The following is a 22,562-nucleotide window of genomic DNA, read 5'->3' as shown; positions in this document are numbered from 1 at the left end:
TTAATTTAGTTAATATAGCTATTATTATTGCTCTATCTATAGATAGAGCAATATTGATTGACCATATTTAAAGAGGTGAGAAGGACCTGGATCAAACACTCCTATAGATGTGAATGATGCATCTCTTCCTCCTGAAGAAATGTTTTTATTTATTCTGTTTTGGGAAATGACTGCTTCAGCAATTCCTTCTCCTTGCTGGACAAATGAAATACAAATCCATTCTATTATTATCATGGAGTCTCACATGGGGTCTCATAAAGTTCCCACCAGTCCTATTTGGGGAAATGTGAGCAGCCCTGTGCGCATCTGATTAGAGCTCCTCATATTTCATTACATGAGCATATTGTGCACAGCTAAAAGGACTTTTTACTCAGTCAGTGATGCTTCTTTTGTAATTGCTCCTGAAAAGCACTGATAGATCCATGTGAGTTCAGCCTCTTATGGAAAAAAAAACCTCATTGCAGCAATCATAGTACATTTATAACTAGCTTAATAAAGTCCCTTTGTTTTATTGCGCCACAGATAGAAATACTGTCTGGCAAAACAACGGACAGTTCTGAGTTGCAATTAAGAATTTAGTACAACCTTGATACAGCAGATGGAGGACATTAATGTAAGTTTACTGTGAAAGAATAGCACAGTTATGGAGACCAGGGTGGAAAAACAATTAGACATAAACTGAGAGGGCAGTGACATGCATCCTTTTGGAAATCATAAGCATATACCGTACCACACTTTTCACATTTTTGTTGGGTGCTGATAAAAATGTACTTTCTCATGCAATACATGATATAAAAAAGAAACCATGACTATTACAAGGCCATCTTCTTTTGTGCACCTGCAGTTACATGCAAAAACTTCATGAGCACAGACACACAACAATGTTCATCACTTGTCCACCTATCATCAATTTATTTTTTCCAATTATGATGGCAAGCACAATCTTTCAAAAATAAGATCAGCCCCCTGGGCAGATAACCGATGATGTACTATGCGTCTTTACTACACATGTAAGAAACTCTGCTTTGTGAAATTGCCTTGTATTATAAACAAAGCAATGTAATTCTGGAGTCTAGGTTACATAAAAAAGAAAACCCCAAACCCCTCATGATGCACCTCCTACTTCACCCCCTCATCCATTTGCTTGACGCGAGTCAGCAAGAGCTATTTCCAGAGTGCTGTCGGACACATCAAAGAAACATTAGCAAATACTCAGTTATTACTATAAACACAAATAATTCTCCGGCTTCCATATCGGGGCCATGTGGGTACTAAAGGATGAAGAAACACACCCTTTCCCTTCTAATTTCATGTCTGGACTCGGACAACAAAAAAAATCCGATCTTCGCAGAAGTCGATGTTGCAAACATGCATAGAAGAATGATGGCAGAACTGAAGATACGACAAGCCACCGTCCTGCAGGTACGTGCAGAGCTCATATTCAAGCTCCAAGCAGAACACCAAGGTGACAGCGCCTGTCTGGGCGGAGGACAGCAACTGCTAGTGACAGGCTTGCTATTCTGAACGCTGCTCGACGGGCAGCCCGGTTGGTTTTGGCAGACTAATCCTCCGGACCGCCACTGCGTTACCCGGGTACGGCATTCTCAGCCGCCAGCCTGGGACTACGCAGATTTTTTCACCTGCGTGCTCGGCTCATCGCTGCCACGGCGGGCCGGGGGTCGCGCCCAGCCGAGCTCCCTCCGCACCCGCCCAGCCCCGGCGGCCGCCGCCGCCGCCGCGCACCGCAAAGCCGCCCCGCCCCGGCGGCTCCCGTAGCGGGGCGAGAGGGCTCGGCGCGGGGCTGCATGGGAGTTGTAGTTGCTTGTGCTCCCGCCGGCGCGCCGCGGGGTTCCGCGGGGGCATAAAAGCTCCCAGCGTGCTTCGCGCGCAGCAAAGGGCGGTCGGGGAAGCAGCGGGCCACAGGGGGAAGGGAAGCGGACTACGTTTCCCAAGGTGCACCGCGGCCGCCGTTGGCCAGGCGGGGCGGGATGGCGGCGGAACCGGCGCGGCGGTTGAATGCCGGCGGGGAGAGGGGCGCGATGGAGTTGTCATCGCTCGTCAGGAAGCTGGGTAACGGCTCCCTTCTCCCTCCCGGGGCACCGGGCCTGGCTGCCGACGGGCGCTGCGGCCGTCCCGACCCCTCCGCGGGGCTGTGAGCGAGGGGGAGGCGAGGGGCCTACCCCCCGCCCGCGTACAGCGCTGTGGGGGTTCCACCTGCGAAACGGGCCTGTCGCTTGCGTGTGGGAGCCCGGCTGCTGGCCTGGGAGGGAGGGAGGGAGCGGCGGGCGGCTTGCTGCCTCGGCACTCGCGGAGCGCCGCAGTCCCTGCCCGACCTCCCGCTTCCCTACGGCCGCCCCCGCTCCGGCCCCCTCGCCAGCGTTCCGCCCTGTGCTTTTCCACTCTTCTCCCGCTGCAGACGTGGAGGGGACAGTGACACACGGTGGTGCTTCCCTAGGAAATGCCGAAGGCTTTCCCCTTCAGATGTAGTGGCTTTCGATTCAGTAGGCTTGGGTAGATTTTTGTCCGATTTGTGAGTCTGAGGCAGCTTTCGGTATCCACAGTGTGTTGTGGTAGAGATTTTCAGAATTGTGTGCTTCAAGAAAAAGGCCAGCCTCATGTTTTACATTTGGCACCAGATTATATTAGCGTATTTTTTAATATTTAATATTTCACACTTTTACACCGTGCAGACATACTTGATTAGCTTACTGGTGCTGAGTGCAATCATATTTGTCTTCCTGGTAAGCATAATACTGAGAGCATAAAAGCCAGCTTTTTCACAGATCTTTGACAGTATTCTGTTTGTCCAAATAAGAAATAAGTTGTGTCAGATGATTTTTATGGGTTTTTTAATCCTTTTTTTGGGCAGGTCACGAACTGGCAGAGATAAGAGAACGATCTCTGAAGACTATTCTGTTTAAATTAGATCATAACTTGATTTCATATGCCGATCTGGTCCATGAAAAGGTGCTTTTCCTTAATCTTTTGGAGTGGTTCAATTTTCCAGTCGTACCAATGAAAGAGGAAGCACTAAATTTTGTGAACAGTTTGATCAAGGTATGACATACTAACATTTATTTATATTTAAACTATATGTCTTTAGCATGCTAAAGCTAAATAAAACTGGATATTATATGGTTTTGTAGCTCCATGTAATGAGATTTTAGAGTGTTTTATAAAAAGACGTGAATAATAAAGCCACATGTGTGTCAATAGCAATGAGAACAAATTGAGTGACTTGCAATGGATCAGAGAGAGCTGAAAAAAATCATTCTTTTCTGGGTTTCTGCTTTAAGTTCCTCTGCTTCTTCAGTTTCTCATTTAGTGTTTAATTTCTTCTTTGGGACATGATTTCAGCTAAACACTTGCACTGTTCCTGGGAAGCGAAGATTTGAACAATGGTGCAACTTATCTTAAAAAAGTTGAGAAAACGTTGCAGAAATTTCAGAGATCTCAGATTCTTACATTCTTGTGTTTTAATCACTAAACAGCAGCTATGCAGAGGAAAAAAATAATCCCATCCTTGATAATGATGGATGGTCTAAGCAAATAAAGGTGAAATCTAACTTAAGTTTTGATTACAGTTCTTTCCTTTCCTCCCACTGCTGGCCCCCCCTGCCCCCCCCCCCCCCCCCCCCCCCCCCCCCCCCCCCCCCCCAAAAAAACCCCAAGACCTTGAGACTCTTCAGGCTAACTTTGTCAGTTATTTGTCCTAATGTAGCATCCACCTGCTGCCCAGAGAATGATTGGAATTGGTGCAGTGGAATTCTTCTCTCAGCTTCGCCCAAATGTGGATCCAAACTTGCAGGCTATAGTTGATGGGATTGTGGATGGGCTGTTCTTCCTTCCTTCTGGACTTCCTTCTAGTTCTTTATCAGTATGTTATCAAACTTGGTCTCAGCCTTCAGTAGATCAACCAGGTAAATTACATATTTTGAAGTATGATTTATTTAAAATGAAAATAAAGTAAATGAAAAGCTTCTAGGCTATGAAAAGTTGAGGTTTTCAGGCATAGTAGGCAAATTATTCCTGAGAGATCAGTGAAATGTATGGTAAGCAGATTCTGCCACAGAAAGTGTGATCTTAGCTAAATCAGATAGTGCCACTCCTGTCATGGCATTCTCTGCATGAGAACAATCCTGTTGTTTGTAATCAGACCTTCTCTGCCCATTTCTTCAGTGTGTAGTATCTGTTTGCTATAATGTAAAAAGGGCATGGCACAGCAGTAACTTCCAAAAACAGCTTTATGGCAGCAAGTGTAGCAACTTTCAACAAATCTGTAATTAAGCCAGTGTTCTTTGCTGCTTTTCTTTGCATAGTAGACTTTAACTTTGAGAACAATTCAAATCTTAAAAAAAAAAAAAGGGGGGGGGGAAGCAGGAAGTGATCCCAGTATAATGTAGTTTTAAAAATCATTCGTTGTATGCACTATCTGCTTAGTTTTGGGTAAGTATTTGTCATAGAAAAATATGTAAGCTTTGTTTAAAATTTCATATTATGTGTGAAGTGCTATTACTTGCTTCTGTTATCTAGCTTATTATCTGTCTGTTACAATGATTTACAGTGCCTCTTAGATGTAGTCAAGAAGTAAACCCATGTGGTTCTCCTGCCTTAAAAATTTTAGCACAAAGTACAGAGGAGAAAATTACATGCTGTGGAGGTCCTTACTTCATCCTTCTGTTTCTTGTGGGAAAGACACTGCTGTTACACTGTATGGTGTAGTAATTGCCATACCTCTGTCACTCATACTGTGCAATCTCAGAGATAAAAGTAATTTTCCTGTGGTTTCTGCAGCCTGTCTAATGCTTGTAGTTTCAGTTTGCTAGAACTATGTGGTGGTTGGTGATTGATTTTTTTTTTTTTTCTTTTTTTTTCTTTTTTACTCCCTGTGCCCACATAGGGGCAGATTTTTACCTAAGATTGCCACTGTATGGGGAATAATATAATAATCTTTTACATATGCATCTTAAGCTATATCTTTTTGAAACTGCCCAATTGAGGTATTGTACATAATTTCTGCTTATGCTGTAAATTGTATACATGTGTGGATTAAATAATCTGAATGCTTAGTAACAGGAGTGTTGTATTTTTCTTTCCATTTCAACTTCAGTTACTGGGAAAAATTGTAAACTAATAATCTGGGCATTACCTAGTTCGATCCTTTGAATCAAATATTATGTTCTGGAGAGATTGCTTTTAATGTTACGTACCTTGTGTATATTTTGTTATGCAGCTTGTGTATTAATTACATGTATTTAATAATATGCACGTTATATACAGGGGGACAACTTTTCAGCTGACCTGAAAAGACAGCAGTTTTGGTAGAAAAAGGTTTTAAATAACGAATTTAAAAAGTTAATTTTATTACTACACAGGTAGATTCGAGGAAAACAGTTTTTTGGCTGCCAGTTCTCCATCAAGCAATAAATTTTGTGTAATTGTTTTTGCTATTGTTTGTATGGTAGGTGAGGCAGTGTAAGAAAATGGAAAAAAAACTTTACAGTTGCAGAATATGATTGTGAAAAATAAACATCAACACACTTTTTTTTCTCTACTTTCCTGATCATCTGAGACTATTTTAAATTGGTTTCCTTAATAGGTTAAAACTCAAGGGCAAAAGGGAGGCAGTTCAGGAAAAGCATGAAGATAAATTGAGTTTTGCTTTTGGCTGGTGTTTTTTTTTTTTAAGTGTACGTTTTTTAAACTTACCCTTTATTTGTTTTAGTTCTGCCTCAAGAGGAATTATTCACTGGATATTTTTGTCAAGGTAGAAGTCATCAGCCGCAGTTAGAAATACCTCCCAAAAGAACAGTTGGTATGTGTAGTTATAAAATAAGAATATGTTAATTACGGAAAGTGCTTAAAGTTGTAATTTAGATTGAATTCCATTACAAATATTATTACTGGTTATTCTTTTTCCTGTTGTTATTCTGTGAAATCTAGTATCACAGAAACTACAATTATCATGCTTATAAAAATGACATTCATCTTAATAGATCTTTTTCTGGTAAATAGTATAACTCTTTGGAATACATAAAGTATGTTAAAATGTGCTGTAATTTTAAAAATTATTTAAATTGCTAGTGCTTTTCAGAAGGTCTGTATTCCATAATCAAAAGTGGCCGTTTAAGTACCTTTTTATTTCAACAAAATTTACTCTGAAATATCTTTCTACTTTTCAGAAAACTAGATTAGGTGCTTTAGAAATCTTTACATTGTATCTAAATGAGAACCAGTGTTATGCTTTTGTTTTTTGTCAGTGAAATGATATGTATTGTTTCACTGACAAACAGACCAATATTATTTTGGCAAGTCTTTGCCTGTACCAATATACTAGTAACAGTTCACAAGAGTGTGTCATATTTAACATACAATATGGTGCTGAGAACTAGATTTTAAAATATGACTTTGGAGTTACTGTATGTAAATCACCAGATGACTTTTTTAGCAGTGTATCAGCTATCTTTAGAATTACACAATAATTATTACAAACTTTAAGTTAAAAATAGCTTTAAAGTTATGTTAGTTAAAAAGTTATTATGTGTCATAATTTAGTAACAACTATAATTTCTGCTGCTTTAAGAGTGAAAGCATGAGGTCAATTTTCCATTTTTAGAGATCATGCTAATAAATATTCTTTAGTAGCAGAATAAAATTGTAATTCGATTGAAAGCATGATGTGTGGGATCGAGTACTTTTCCACTAATGCTGTGTTTTCTATTTGCTAAAACTTTCTTCGATAAATGTATTTCATTTTGATTTGAGATGACCTTGATATTTTTTTGGTATTGCTGAAAACTCTCATTAGAAGCACTTGAGTTTGTGCGAGTCTATATTTAGTAAAAGGTATTTCTATTTCAGATAGTATATATTTCATAAGTTTTTGACTTTGCCATGGAAATATACAGTGTAATACTTCTATAAAATATACTCCAAAATATCCACTCTCTTTTTTTGCAGTGAAATGCTTGAAATTTTCCACATTTCCTTGGCTAACTCTGACTTCAACAGATAGACATGTTCTTTCATCAAATGAAAGGTACAGTAATAGAAACATTACAGTTTGCTTGTAGCTTTTATTTTTCTTGGGTAAGAGTGGTTCTACATTTCTGTCCTTCTGCATCATTAGACTGTTCCTGTAAATAACCTAATGAGTTAATTTTTGATAAATGATCGTAAAAGCTGCACTGAAGTTGGGCAGAGCAGATAAACAGTGAGTTGTAATAGGACAGCTTTTCTGTTAATGTCGCTCTCCGTTCTTTGTGTTTAATTCAGAGTACATTTTTTTTTTTTTTTTTGTTCGTGACACTTCAGTCTGTCTTCTAAATTTCTCAAGTGGATCAAAGATTTCATTCAGTTAATTTTAGAACAAGCTGGAATAAAATCATTATTTACTTTACCCCCACGGCCACTTGGCAGAGAAATCCATACTTTCAGTAGTAGCTTAACTAGGTTTAGGCCAGTAAGTTTAGGTACAGTGCCTTATACAGGCATTGAGTCATTCAGATCGTCTTTCTGCAGTGTTTTTTTTTATTTTTAACTTTCATTTAGAAAAAACAGTGTTTGAAGTGGCCCAAGGATAAGTTCTGTAGTTGGGATTCCTTATGAGTTGACACAGAGCTGTCATAGATTTCTAGCATAGCCAGCAATGCAGTATCATGGACTGGACTATTTAACAAGTCTACTCTAACTGTAAGCTTTCTTGTAATAGGTTTTTGGTTTTTTTTTTTTTTCCTTTCGAAAGATCTCTGAAGTTGGAAAACCTCTTTAATATTTCATTTCCTTTATGCCTGAGTCTAGAAAAAGAACACAGATCCTTAAAACTGGACATGTTTGGGTTTTTTTAACAGTGGTTTCTGAAACAATAAAAATAGAAAAAAGTGAAGCAGAATATACCCAAAAAGGTTCTTATTATTTACTAATATACATGTTAGAGAATAGCTAATAAATTTCTTCCTTTATATAACTTCCCATGTATGTAATTCAAGTGCTTTTAAGTTATACATGAACCTTAGTCGTGGAAGAAACTTTCTTATTCATAAGGGTTAGATTACTTGCTGTATACCACTGAGATAATCACTAGCTTCACAGGGAATTTCCAGTCTTTCTTATCTTAATTTCAAATTCAGAATCAATAAAGTTATTTCTCTTCTTGGAACTTAATTTTACATGTGGCTTGATAACAGCTGGAATTGAGTTTGTTCTTTATTGTATACAGAATTAGCATAGCTAAGGAATAATTCAAGTTTAAAAATGGTATGACAGTAGAATTACAGCATTTTTTTCTTTAGATTCTTCCGTGTTGTGATTATAACTTTCTTGTAAAGACTTGTTCAAGGTAATGATTACTGGTTGGGTTTTTTTTGTTTTAATACATATTTAAATAGGAACTGCATTTTTAGGTCTTTGAGAAGTAACAACCAAAGTTTAATTTGGAGTACGTGTGAGCTTCTTCAGGATGTGATTATGCAAGATTTTCCTGCTGAGATCTTCCTTCAAAGGCCAAAGATTGTACAGGCAAGAATTCACATAAAGTTTAAGTTTTTTATTGTGCTATCGTGTACGTTGTGCCAGGTAAGAATTGATGTAAATGATACAATTTGTTTCTAAACAAAATAGCTAAACAAAAGTTCCTTCATGTAAACTCTAGGCGCATAGAAAAGGGGGCACAAGCTATATATTGTGTTTAGAAAGTTAAGTGGTTGTAATAACATATATTGCTAATCAGTAATGAAGGGTGTTGTGAAGTAATACTTTGTTTCTTCTGGATAAGATAAAATTGTGTCACTTTCATATGCACACCCTCTAATGGGCTCCCATAATGAAAGTAGTGAGTTTGTTGGAAATATAATGTGGAAGTCAGCTTTTTCCTTAGGACTGATAGTCTTGCATTCAGTAAGAAAACAGTAATTAAGCCTATTTATTCTTTACTGTGATTTTTAAACACTTAGAAACATCTGTGAACTTAGAACTTCATCTGTTCATGAAGGTGCATTAATGTTCAGCTACCAGTGTTGATGGTTTTGTGTTTGCAGAGCCTTTTGTCTCTGCTAAACCTGGCTTTTGGAGGAGATGGAAGACATCGGTTAGCTTTGCAGGCTGTGTCGTGCCTGCAACAGTTGTGCATCTTCTTGAGAAGCAGACTTAACTTTCACAGAGATCCAAGTTTTTCTTCCACAGAGCAAGGTAGGTATTTTTAAATATTTGAAATACTGTTGTGTTTTTACTACAGGTAAGATTGTCCAAAATGATTTAAAAAAAAAAAGGGGGGGGGGGGGAAGCCAACCCACAACTTCATAGAAAATGGAATCTTGTAAAACTGTTTTGCTAACTGATGGTGTTCAGTACTATTCGTGTCAGTAAATATTTTTGGAGTACTGGCATTATTTTAAAATACTTATTCATTTTTACAGTTTCCTGTGATTCTCCATTCATCAACTTTTCCCAGTATCCAACTGTTTGTATGTCAGCAGGAGAGGGATTTTTAACTGAAACTAAATGAAATCTGTGAAATAAAAGTGGGCAGAGTTTCAGAAAAGTTTTCAAGCTATTAGTACTTAACAATTTAGTTACTAATTTCATGAGCTATGTTAATTTTCTTTTTTTATTCTGATGGCTGAAAATAGTTTAATCATTGTTCTGGATTTTACAGTCATTAGGGCTATTTCACAGTGTTCTTAATGCTTAAATTTTGTAGATTTAGTAGTGTACATTAGTTTATAATGATCTTCCTGTTCCATTTTGTCAGCTGAATTTAATCAACTTTGTTTCTGTAAATTGGTAGTCTGGTTCTTTTCAGAAGATTGCCACTATATTTGGTGTCTTAATAAATGATATTGGCTGTTTCTCTGCTAATTCAGTTATAACATCAACAAATCCAATAGCCTTAGTCAGACACTATGTTTGTATTTTTAAAACTCAAGATTTATGATTCAACTGTAATTTTCAGTGGTTTGCCTTGGAATTGAGTTTCCAAACTCTGCTACTTGCCAGTGATAGGTTGTCCTAGCTCGCCAATATTTACTCAGTGTTTTCCATATCCTACCTTAGTTACTTTTACCATTACTTCACTATGTAGTATCTTTCAGAATAATGGATTCCACTAATGGAAAATATATGATTTGTGTTACATAAAGGCACAGCTTCCCAGAATTCATCTATATCTTACTGTCAAGAAGCAAGAGGTCCTCCTCGTTCTCAGAATCCATCACCTGGAAGTAGTAGCCCTCGGCCATCTGTGATTGGACGGACAGTTCAGCGTCCTAGAGGAGATGGTCAAGATTGGGATGCAGCATCTTCCAGGTGAATAAAATAGGAAATAAATTCCCTTCAATTAAACAGTTATTAATATAGGATTCTATCATCAGCTCCTTGTCAGTGCGTGGGATGATGTGAGAATTTTGTTAACCTGTGAAAATTCAAACCATGTTTATGAATTAAACAGTTAATTCTTTAAGTGGTGTTCAGAATACATAAGATCAGTTTTACCTGCCACATTCTGTACCCAACCAACATTTTAAATGACATCTCTTAGTATCGTTATTGCTTGTGCACATATTTGTAAGATGCAGAAAAGCATTTATTCAGGCTATTGCTGTAAAGTCAGGGTTTTTTCTTTTTCTTCAGTGGATGACCCCATAAGTTCTTTTAAGTTGAATGGCCATCCCCTAGGTAACAGTGTACAGTATTGTCAAAAATGCTATGCTTTATAAAGATTTCCATTAAAGTCTTTAAACTTTGTTATTAAATCTGACAACAAATTTCAGTTGCATAGCATCAAAAAAGTTGACTCCCATATGAAATTATGAATTGTCTGCGTACCCTCAAAATGATGAGGTTTTTGTTTGTGTGTGGTTTTGTTACTCATCTTGACACAACAGTCTTAAAGCTGCTGTTCAAGAACCATTGTCTTTTAGTGTGTGGGGAATTTCAAAGTTCTTGTGAATCCTTAGTGTGTGCTTGTTGGTAGTCCTTTTGAGTCTCTATGGTATATTGGCTTAGTGACTGAGTAACCCTGGGTATTCAAATAGACTGTGATATTACAGATGAGACTAGCTCATGTAGGTAATTGTAAATGCATCTTGAGAGTCATTATATTAAAAGATTGTTTTTACTCATCTTAAGTCTAATAGTCATTTTTTATTACGTAACTAATATGGCACTGTAAATGAACTCCAGGCTTTATGCATTCTAGGACCTGACGATTTTCCCAAGTTGAACAGTTAACAGTTTAATAGTAGCTGGTGTATATTGTGCAAAAGATAGGGATGGCCTGGCTATCACTGTAGTAAGGAAATGTACATAAGAGTAAGCATCAGTTAAGGCAGTGATGAGACATCTACAAACCAGGGAGTGGTAATTTATGAAAAGTATAAGGCCATATTATGAGCTGTTCATGACTGTACACTTTTATCTTGTTGCATCCTGTGTGTTGCAGTAGAGCTGCTCACTGCCCATGAATCCCATTTCTTACAGAGATATAATTTAGCCCAAGGACAACATAAAGAAAAACATGATATTGAATAGAAAATATGATAGAAGGAAATGACTATAGTGTTGCTCTGACATTGCTGATTTTGATACGGAAGAGCTGCTTTAAGTGAATCTTGTCTTTTTCAACATAACTGTAATTATTTGTTTATTGCCATTCTATATGTAACTCTTCTTTTTTTCTGTGTTCTTAAATCTTGAGACTCTCAATCTATCTGTTTGTCTGTTTCAAATTCTGCCTGGAAACTTAACCTCTCCTCTTCTGAATTGTTTTTATGATTGATACCTCTCCTTCCTTACCCTCTGGTAAGTGCAATCAGAACCACTATGTATTGGTGAACTCTTCTATTTTGCTAATAGTCTTCTATTGACCTCTTAAAATCAGTTGTCTAAAGAATAGCAATTAAGAATTTAAAAGCTGTCTTTTAGTTAGACAATATAATGTAACACAGTCATGCCACAGTTCAGTTTTTTAAGCTTGGTTAATAATGATAAAAAAAACAACCAAGCAAAAACGACTTTAAAAGTCATACAGGTTTTTAAAGCATTCAAGATTGCTAAATGTTGTTTAGGATAAGAAAAAACATTAAAAAACATTTGTTCTGAGTTGTATTATAATGCTGCCAATAGAATTAGATTCTTTCTGAAAGCAGTTGGAAAATAATAAAATTATGAACTATATATAGAGCTCATAATTTTAAGTACTTATATAATAACTATATGTATATTTTGTAATATATACTTGGTTGCACTTAAGGCTTTCTTGGGCAAGGGGATATTTTCTGTTTTACAGTGGACAAAGAAGTCCTACAGGCTTAAACATAGGGCATGCTTACTTAATTTTCCTTCTAAGAATTCTTGTGGCTAGCCACATAGAATGGTTTTAATGTAGAAGGTATAGTTCAGGCTGAAACTTGATTTAATAAGTGGCCTTGCTTCAAGCAACTGATAGGCTTTGTTCATCAAAAATAACGTTTCACATCAACTGATTTTTCTCTTGCAATATCATATTCATTGCATGTGTATTTCTTCCAGTACACATTTCTAAGCACATTTGAAGGTGACTGCCAAAACAGTAGGCATTCACTTGTGATGCTACCAGTTCTGACATCTAAAAATACAACCAAACAAAATCCCCCTCTTCCTGCAACACTGGTGGATAGCAGAGAAAGATTGGGATGGAAGGAAGGATATGCATTAAGGAAGGAGGACATTAAAATACTTGATGCTATTTTTAATATCTATACGTATATGGGTTTTCTCTTTGCAAGAGTTAACTATGTCTCTTTTTGTTTATTTTATTTTGTTTGTTTGTTGTTTTAAGTGGAAACAGTACTCAAGCAAATGCAAACTCCAGAATATCTCTGCATTCCCCACTTGATGTAGGACATATTGACCTACCAGATATTGAAAATGAGGACACTTTGGAATTACAGATGAAGCAGCTTAGCCTTCCTCAGTTCTGTGTTTCCATCTTGGAAAATGCAATACCTCTTCTAAGAACAGGTGAGAAAGTTTTGAATTAAGTATTTCACTTATGTATCCTTCCCATCTTTAGTACAAACCTCTTAAGAAGTTGGTATTATGAGGTGAGTACCTCGGATAAATATGGTACAGCTGGTTACTGATACACTGTAGCTAGTTATAACAGTTCTTTTCTAGGGACTTTGTTCAGGTCATAAAGCTTGAATCTTCTGGTTGATCTCCAGAATTGCTGCAGAAGTTTCAAGTGCTTTTTACTGCTGGTGGGAAGTAGTGGTAGGAGGAAGTGGGGGTGTGGTGGAAAAATGGTGTGGCTGGATAAAGTGGCTGGAAGCGTCATTCAAGAAGATGAAAAAATAACCACACTTAACAAAATGTGTTCCGATCTCTTTGAGCATAGAGTTTTCCTCCTGTTCAGGAAATAATAAACAAAAATTCTGGGAAAAGGTTTGTTTTTATTCTTACAAATGCAGTAACAAATTATAATTCTGTTTTAAGAAACACAAGTAATAGTCTAATTGCAACTAATGACTTTTATTTTAGCTTACAAAGGTTCTAAACTGTGAAGCCTTTTTGAAGGACAGTCTTTTTGCTCTTAGTTTGTCTAAAGTAGTATTTAGTTGTAAAACAATGTCGTTCAAAACAGGTATTGGTAAAAGTGGTAAGGTTTTCAAGTATAGGAGCTGGAAATGTGTATCCGTCTATGACTAGAATACTAAAAGTTGTTTTTTTAATATACCTGTCAACATTTCCTGAGCTCGGTAGAGGCTTTAACTTATAAAAATTGTATGAAAAACGTATGAAACTTCCATTTACTGTTGTTTTCATGATTGTTTATAACTTTTTATGACTTTCTGTTCTGTCACAAAATACTCATTTACTTGTGTATTTCATAGTAACATCAGCATTAATCTGTGTCCACAGGAAAATTATTCAATCCTCATTTTTTTGGTAATATACCAAACTAAAATGAATAAAAGTTTTGTTTTCCCCTTTTAGAATAGTGATATTTAAATAGTAATTCTTCACAAGCACGTTCATGACTTCTGGCATCTTCTCTTTTATTTATAATGTAAAACTACAGAAGATGTATTTTCTATCTTTTCCATTTCTGGCGCATGTCACTTCAAACCTGCAGAGTTAAAATATAGTGAGTTTTTCCATCTTTCAAAATTCTTTCTTTGCATCTCATCATGAAACTAAAATAGTTTCATTTTCAGATGAAGTTGATCTGTCTTTGTTTCTCTTGCCCTCAGTTTTTTTTACACTTTTTAAACGCTACTAGATGATATTTCTTCTTTCTTCCACTGTGCTGTAATGAGACATAGATTGTAAGCAAACTAATTTTTTCTCCTGTTCCCATTGATCTGAAATCCTGTGATCTGAAGGCACACTGTGATACTGTGAGACAGTGACACACAGTAACACACTGTTTCTTGTGTGCTTATATTTTCTGAATTGTTTTCTTCAGTAAAATCAACAGGCACTCTTACTAACATTATTATCACCTCTAGATGGTATAGTGTAGATTTTCTTCTAGCTGTTTAAATTACTGGGTAAAGGAAAAACAGTAAGCTTACTGTAAAACTCGCTTGCTTGTATTTTACAATATAACGTGTATTTCAGTTAAGCTCAAATTCTGTTCCTTGTGGAGATGTTCATTGGAACACTTCCTTTGTACTGACCTGTCTTGTAAGTGAAGTAACTTCAGAAATCAATCGTGGTGGGGGTTGTGGGTTTTTTGGTTTTGTTTTTTTGGTGTGGGTTTGGTGGTGTTTTTTTTTTTTTTTTGTGATCAGTTTTAAGCTACCATACTTGTCTGAAGTTCAGTGTTGATACTGCACGTCTTAAAGACAATTATTTAAATCTGAACAGCAAAAGATTTGTTTTACAGTCATTGATTATATGTCTTACTGTGCATTTAGTAGTAATGAACTCTTAGCACATACTAATTGCCACAGGTGTTGGGGAAATGAGTATTTTGCTGATATATTCACGTAAGAGTATGGTGGAATGAACTTGCATGTCTGTAGATCATAACAGCTACAGCAAAGCATTGTTGCAGATGTTATGTTTAGTTATCAACTTAAAAATATTTCTGAAACTATAACTCAAACCCACCATTATTTCATACTTGCATTATAATGGAGAAATTTATTAAGTCACCTTTCAAATGTTTCAAGCACAGAAATTTGATTAAGAATGTGCAAAATAATTGTGAAGAGAGAAAAAGTGCTTTTTGGAGTCTTCGGGCATATACCCTTCAAATTGGAAACGTTTTGCCTAAAATAAATGGAAAACACCACTTCTGTGAGTAGGAAAAAGCAAGCTTTCAAAAAGGCCCCGTACCATTCTCTGCCATATGCTCACTCAGAGCAGATCACTTAGGCTGCAAATTGTATGAGCTGTGGTCATTGTCACTGCATAGTCTCACATACACACATTTTTTTTTTTTCCCTCAAGTATATCAACAAAGCTTGTACAGTGTGTAAAATCTACAAAAGATAGAAAAAGTGACAAAGAAATTAATGTTCAATCATAACAAGCAGTAGAGCTTGCTTTTTTTAAACAGATTTTGAAGGATGCAAAATTTTTATGGTAGTTAAAAAATAAATTGGAAACTCAATGGTGTTGTGTGAAATCCATCCATAGTTTTAAATAGAAACATACCGTCAACAAGTAACTAAGCCAACTGTTGCACTGAATCGAGTATTTGGGGGGAAATTGTCACCCTATGGTTCCCTAGGATGCTAGACAGTTGTGGCATCCTCTGTTGTATGAGGTTGAAAATATTTGGTCTGGCTCCAGATATTCTGAAACCATCTAGCCTTTAAGTGCTTCTCCTCTATTGTCTCATTATCTGTGGACGTTAAGGGGATGGTTTATATTTGTAGTAAATGTAGACTGTAAATGTTTAAGCTCAGGCCAGATTTCTTTGTGGCCTGGTGTTCAAGCATAAAACTGTACAAAGTATAAAGTCACTAACAGACAGACCAGATTAGCCTTGTTATTAAGAGATACTGAGTCAGAAGGAGCAATGAAAGTGAATAAATACTAGCCTAAAAACGAGGGGGGAAAATTGTTATGGAGAAAATGACAAGTAGGTAAAATGGGTATTCATCTCCTTGCCTTTCAAAAAGATGATCTCAAACAAAATAATCTGGGAAGAAAGCCGCTCCTGCTATACCAAAAATGCAGATTAACAGGAATAGGGAATATATATGGAAGATCTGTAACCTAGCTGTCTGGGTGGGGGAAATAAGTGACTTTATTCTGCACTTCAAAGAAGTCCAGTAATCGGATTTACAGCTGTAATAATGTTTATGTAGTACTATAGGATTTAAGGAAATGCAGGTTTTTTTCAAGTACATGATTGCTTTAATCTCCTCTGTTGTGATTTTGGCTAGTTGTTGTCTTCCATGATTCAGAGCTGTTGGTGGTTGAGGACAGTTAGCATTAGTTTAGTAGAAGTGTATAGGAAAATTAAAATATCAGAATTTCAGATTTGGAATAATCCCTTGTTCAAAATGTGTTTTCTGAATATCATAATATAATATTTTGTCTGTATTTGAATTTATCCTCTCGTGTATTCCTAGGCAGTAGGAAAGTGACGATGGAAGTTCTTGAATTGCTTGTTGAAGACATGTTCCTTATTGGTGATGCTATTTCTGAAAATGTTTGGGAAGATGATAGCCTTTTTGCATTGGAATTGGTAAGATTCTTTAGGCTTTGATCAGCTGTAGTTAACAGTCTGCTTTTATAAATCTCTGACATTTTCTGCAGTGATTCATATACATATCTAATCTTCTGCTGAGCTACCCTTTTGAAAATCTTAAATAGTTTAGTACTAGTTCTATCACTGGCACGTTATTTTTTTTTAATGTAAGTTCTTTTACCAGATGATACTTGAAGTTTCACCTCAAGAACATAAGTAATGAATTTTGCCTTGTAGTGAAAGGCTATTAAGCAGCCATTGAGAGAAACACGTGTAGGGAAGGGGATCTGAGGGAAAAGTACTGACTACAAATGTTGGAGACCAATTTGCTGTAAATGACAACTTTCAATTTCTTTACTCCTTATAAACTATCTGTTTAAAATTAGGGAGATAACTCTTTAGATCCAAGACTAGAATTGTAAGATACATGGTATCCATTTCCTACACAGGACCTATAGATCCCTGCACAGATTTCAGCTATCCTTAACTATGTTGCTTAGCTGGGAAAGAAAGGAGAAGGCTTTTTGGCCCAGGAGAGATTCAAAGTGTTAAGGTGCTGTTGACCAAACAATTTGAATTGCTGGAAATACATACCTGAGCACAGCTGAGAGTTGTTATATACATGAAATATCAAATTAGTGAATAACAGATGAAATAACAATGGCCAACTTACTTTTTTGAAGACAACTGAAAGCTGAAGCATAAGCCAGCGTGGCTTATGTACATAACAAACATACCAGAGTTGCAGACTGAAACTTGTCTAAAAACTTGAGTTAAGTGTAGTCTTAAATGCACATGACTTAAGTTAGAATTCATGAAAATACCACTGAATATGAAACAATGGTATTGCAGTAATTATTAATTAAAATATTACTGTAGGCTTTCCTATTCTCTATTTTACAAATGATAATATTTATATTATTTATAGGACCTAGTAGTGAATGAGAACTTTTTTCTTTGAATTTAGTGTACTGATCTGCAAAATCTATTATAATTGATCAACATCAAGTCAGTACTGAAGATTTCTTGCAGAACATTTAATCTAAGAAGGTTAATATAATCTTTTATCATATGTTGTGTGACCTGAATCAGTATATTCCATTGCATACAAATCTGTCAAACTACAGTAGAAACTGTGAGCATCATCACATGGTAGTCATACTGATTGTTGTTAGTAGGATGTTTGTTTCCAGGCTACTAACAAGCAAAACTCTGCAAATAAGCTGGGTAATTGTATACAAGTATATTGATTTTTAAAAAAGGGAAAAAAAAAAAAGCTTTGCTGATATAACTTTATTCCACTGGTAGAACTTTGAGACTTACTGGTAAAATACTTTTCAGATATGAAATTCACCTCCCATTAACAGTTATGAATCTGCATGAATTTGTGTTGCAGAGCTGGACTGTGCAGTGCAATTCAATAAAGCTAATTTTGATAAAGCAATTACAAGGCAGGAGATAAACAGCTCTTCATCTTTCTTAGTGTTTGAGTAAATAAAAATAACTGAATGGACAATTTTAGGAAACAACAGTTAAACTTACCTTTATTATTTAGTACTATATCAAATAAAATGTCTTTTATCAGAAGTAGACTGTGGTTTTTAGAGTTGTTAGGCTTCAGTGCTTGGAGAACATGCCTCTTCTTTGTGTTTTGTCGTAGCTCCAAGACAAGGAGGTTGTGTGTCTCCTTTCTAGGAAACTTGAAAGCATTTCTTGCATAACTTCATTGCTTTATGTTTCTTTGTTTATCCAATTTTAAAACTCTGCACTGCAATATCTTTGTGAAAAATAGGTATTTTGGAAATCCCATTCAAAAATACTTAAGTTTGTAACTGTATGTGTTTTACCCAAGTTTTTATGCTTCTTTCCTCCGAAGTAAAGCTTTTACTGTTTTCCAGTTTTGTCATGTGTACTTAAGTGCAGTTTGATTCTGCTGTGTCAAAAAGTTAGATGCTGCAGGCTGCCATAGCCCCTCAGCTTTTTTGGGATGCACTAGCTTTGAGACAGTCATCCCTGTCTCAGGGAGGAATAAACTTTATGAATCTACTGTTGATTTGAGACTCCGTGGTCTTGAAGCAGAAGCTCTTCCTGCCTCTGCAAACTGTAGCAGGGGAGAAAGAAGCTTACTTTTTTGAACTCCTGAAGATGAAAATGAATCCTTTTCATCTTACTGTAATAATGTGTGTTGATAATTACTTTAAAAGATTGATTTGATGTAGTCAATTGCTTCTTGTCATTTTCTTCAACTTCAACTATGCTGAGTCAGATAAATAGTCCTTAATTGCTTAACAGTGATTATCAATTTCTGGATTAATAAACTAAATCTCACATGTGCTATTGCCTTCTTAATTATTATTTGGCATTCCAAAACTGGCAACTGAAATTAATTCTACCTTTGTTCTAGTGTCCTTAAGTACGAACCTGGCTTTTTCAGGTGACCAAAATTCTAGAAACTAATTTTTTTTTCTCCAGTGTCAATGAGCTGGATTTATCCAATGATAGTGATTCTCGAGTAGGATTTTACATAATCTGGGAAATGTGTTGCTGTTTCCTTTGAGAATGAATAGGCATAAAAACCATTTGATATTCTCAAAGTTTGGATTGTGGATTGGTTTTTTAATTATTTTTTATTTTTTTTAATTTTAAGGTAAAGCTTTATTAGCAGGTTCAAACCAGCTTCTAATATTTCCATATTAAAAGTGAGCTTCAAAATAGTTAAAATTCCAGAATTTCAAAAGTGTAGTGAGCAGGAATTAAGGTGGGGAAAAAAAAGGGGGGGAGGGAGTCAGAGTAACCAGTAATAGGTAATTGCTGACTAAAGTATTCAGAACTGCAAGTGAAGGTAGAGTGAGTCTAGAACTAATGCACAGTTCTGTTCAGATGATAAAAAAAAGAGCTGTGTATTTTGTACCATTTCTGCATTTTTAAATTATTTGATGTAATTGTGTTAATGATGCTGTGGGTGCTGTATAAACACTGTAAAGATACAGTAATGTTTCAGTTATTTCTAATGATTGTATTTCTGATTTTATTTTCAGAAAGACAAATTGCTTTTAGTCTTGGGTTTGCTTGGAGAAACTATATTATATCACAAAACCAATGTAAGTGCAGAGCAGCCCGAGCTGATGTTGGTGCATCACAGAATGGCATTTATTAGCATTTCACTCTTCACTGTTAGACTGCTGCAAATACTTCTCCCTGTAGAAAAGGTATGCCATCACTAATGATAAGTGATTGTCTTTGGGTTTTGCATTTTAAGAGGGCAAAAAGTGATACTTTCCTCAGTGATTAATACTGGGAAAATAGCCACTGGACAGAGAAATTAATCTGATTTACACTGGCTGATGTATGATCCCAGAAGGCAACTTCGTCCATTCTTCAGTTATTGGTGTATTCTGCAGAATCTTCTGCAGATTTCAAGTCTTCAAAAAACATTTTTAATACAGTTTTTTAATGAGTTTTTGAAAGTCAATGTTTGTTTTCCTCCTGTAGTGTTTTTTCTGGTATGATGCATGGTTTGCAAAGCTGTGCTGCCCCCTGCTCGTTTATAGTATGCGTGCAAGTAAGACTAAGCAAGGCTAGAACTACATAGTGTTTAAAATCGTCACTCTTAATCTGATGGAACATAGTAAGCAATTATGTTTCATACATCATAGTGATTTTAATTATTCGTTGCTTCCAATGCTCTTCAAAAGAAGTTCTGTTGTAGCTTCTGAGTTGGGGTTTGGGTTTTGTTTGTTTGTTTGTTTTTTTCCTGTTTATTTCAGATGGGGGGGTCTGATGTTTGGAAATTTTTGTGGGATGGAAAGTGTTAGAAGATGTTTAAACCTGTATGGGTTTACCTTTTTTGGATCAGTTTTTATTGCAGTGTAGCTCTTTTTCAGACATTCTTTTAGTCTGAGTAGTAGATTGATTTTCAGTTACAGGCTTTTTGTCACAAATATTAAGTCTTTTACTATTAATTTCAGTAGTCTCTTGTACCTGCAAATAAGTGTAGACATACTAATCTAATTACTTTTTATAATTTTTGTCTTTATGTTCTTATGTACACAATACAAAATTTCAATTCTGTGTATGACAGAAGTTGGAAAAAAGTTACTGTATTTGAGGTCAAAATTTTAGTTGAAGGAATACTGAACACTTGCAGTATAAAAACCAAACCAACAACAACAGAAATCCCAGTTCTAGTATGTGATATTGCCATGTGGCATTGTAGACAGCTTTTTATTAAATACAGAAATAATTGTGGTCTGTGTATTCTCTGCCATCTAGTGGTTAGACAGTAAATTGACCCTGGCCAGTGGTGTGTGTGGTTGTTAGTGCTGCAGCTGGATCATACACAACTTTTGTGACTGGTTGCAGGTCTGACATTAGGACTGACATCTAATGAACTCTCACTTTTTAATTAAAAAAATAATAATTCTTCATATAGAACTCATTTGAAATGTTTCTTTCTCTAATTTTTAAGTAGCAGCAATAGTGATTGTACTTGTTGAATAACCGCAAATGCTGTTGTTGGTTTTACTGTATTTTCAGGCTGTTTATTCTGACAGTTGTTTTCTTTTTCAAAGGCGAGTCAAGTTTTACAAAAGAGTTTGCTGAACGCTTTATTTCTTCTCTCTCTGGACATGTCCTTCTCCTTGGAATACCCAAGCATTCATGAATCCATTGCAGCCTATCTGGAGCAGATGAGTACTGAGAACTACAGTATTTATAAACAAGCTTCAGAAGCTGCATATTCAATCGAATGCACTTGTAGCTTTATGGTTGAAGTTCATAAGAAGGTGTGGAATTTTATTATATAAAATATTTCCTGTGGGCAAATTTCTTTCCTCCACTTTCCTTTCTCTGTGGTTAAAACTATAGTCTAGCATAACTGAAGAAAATCCGTAAGTATAAGTATTCTGTACCATGCAAGATATAGTTAATTTATATTTGTTTTCACCAATACTACTCATGATGTTTGTAAAAATTTTATTGTAAGTAAAAACAAAGAAATAATCACTTGGAGATTGGAAGTGGGCACAAGACCTTTTATGGGCAAAGAAGTAAGAAGCAAATACATACACACACTATATATTTAAATATGAGTATGTTGTCCAGTGTTTATACAGTTCAGAAAATTTTAATTCCCAACTACTTGGCAATTGTAGTTCTAATAAACAACCACTTCTAGACTGTGTGAGATTTATGTGTTTCACTTTATGAAGACACTAATATACTTTGATTTATTAGTTAAGAGATTCTAGCACGGTACCGAAATATTCTTCTCCATTATCCAAATGGACAAGTAATTGTGCCAAATACCTGTTCCATTGATACTAAAACAAATGAATAAAATACAGCAATATAAATATAGTGCTATCTTGAATCTGAGTGAATCTATTCTTTATGTAGGCAGGTTCTGAACTTAATAGAAGCAATACTTTGCTCATAAAATACTGTTTACAATGAAGTTAACTCCATCAAATTTAAATGGCTCATGTTTAATGCATTTAGTAACCAAAAGTATGAAGACATATGTACTTAAATTTAAAAAAAACCAAACTTGCTCTTTAATATTAATAGTGAATTGTCAAAAGTTTAATAGTTAAATCTTTCATTATACTCTTCTCACATAAAATGCATATTGATTTAAAAAAATAATGATTTGATTAAAAGCTTAAAGTATTCAAGGATGAGTCTATTCTTGGCATTTTAGAAAGTGTTTTGAATAGAGTTATAGTGTTCATGCTGTGAAATGTTAGACATACATTATTCCCATTTGAGTTTAATAGAAGTTTATTTGGATTCAGCAGCTGAAGGGTTTTCAGCTCCCAGGAGTAGGTTCTAAAATTTATTTGTTTGAAATCTACTGAATTTGTTAAACAGGTTA

The 22,562-nt window shown here is 35.8% G+C and overlaps 1 protein-coding gene across 1 annotated transcript in view; it reads left to right on the top strand.

The window, feature by feature from the left end:
• The first annotated feature begins 2,013 nt into the window (after positions 1–2,013).
• RTTN (rotatin) overlaps positions 2,014–22,562 on the top strand; it is a 90,936-nt gene continuing 70,387 nt past the window's right edge. The window contains 12 exon segments of the mRNA XM_050892355.1: positions 2,014–2,070; positions 2,870–3,057; positions 3,722–3,920; positions 5,726–5,815; positions 6,961–7,039; positions 8,403–8,517; positions 9,036–9,186; positions 10,137–10,302; positions 12,815–12,996; positions 16,569–16,684; positions 19,726–19,896; positions 21,259–21,471. Of these exon segments, the coding sequence (XP_050748312.1) occupies positions 2,040–2,070; positions 2,870–3,057; positions 3,722–3,920; positions 5,726–5,815; positions 6,961–7,039; positions 8,403–8,517; positions 9,036–9,186; positions 10,137–10,302; positions 12,815–12,996; positions 16,569–16,684; positions 19,726–19,896; positions 21,259–21,471 (1,701 nt within the window). The 5' untranslated portion in view covers positions 2,014–2,039.

The sequence above is a fragment of the Gymnogyps californianus genome, chromosome 2, assembly GCF_018139145.2.
Source record: "Gymnogyps californianus isolate 813 chromosome 2, ASM1813914v2, whole genome shotgun sequence".
NCBI classification, from domain to species: Eukaryota; Metazoa; Chordata; class Aves; order Accipitriformes; family Cathartidae; genus Gymnogyps; species Gymnogyps californianus.
This window is presented reverse-complemented; position numbering and strand designations above follow the sequence as displayed.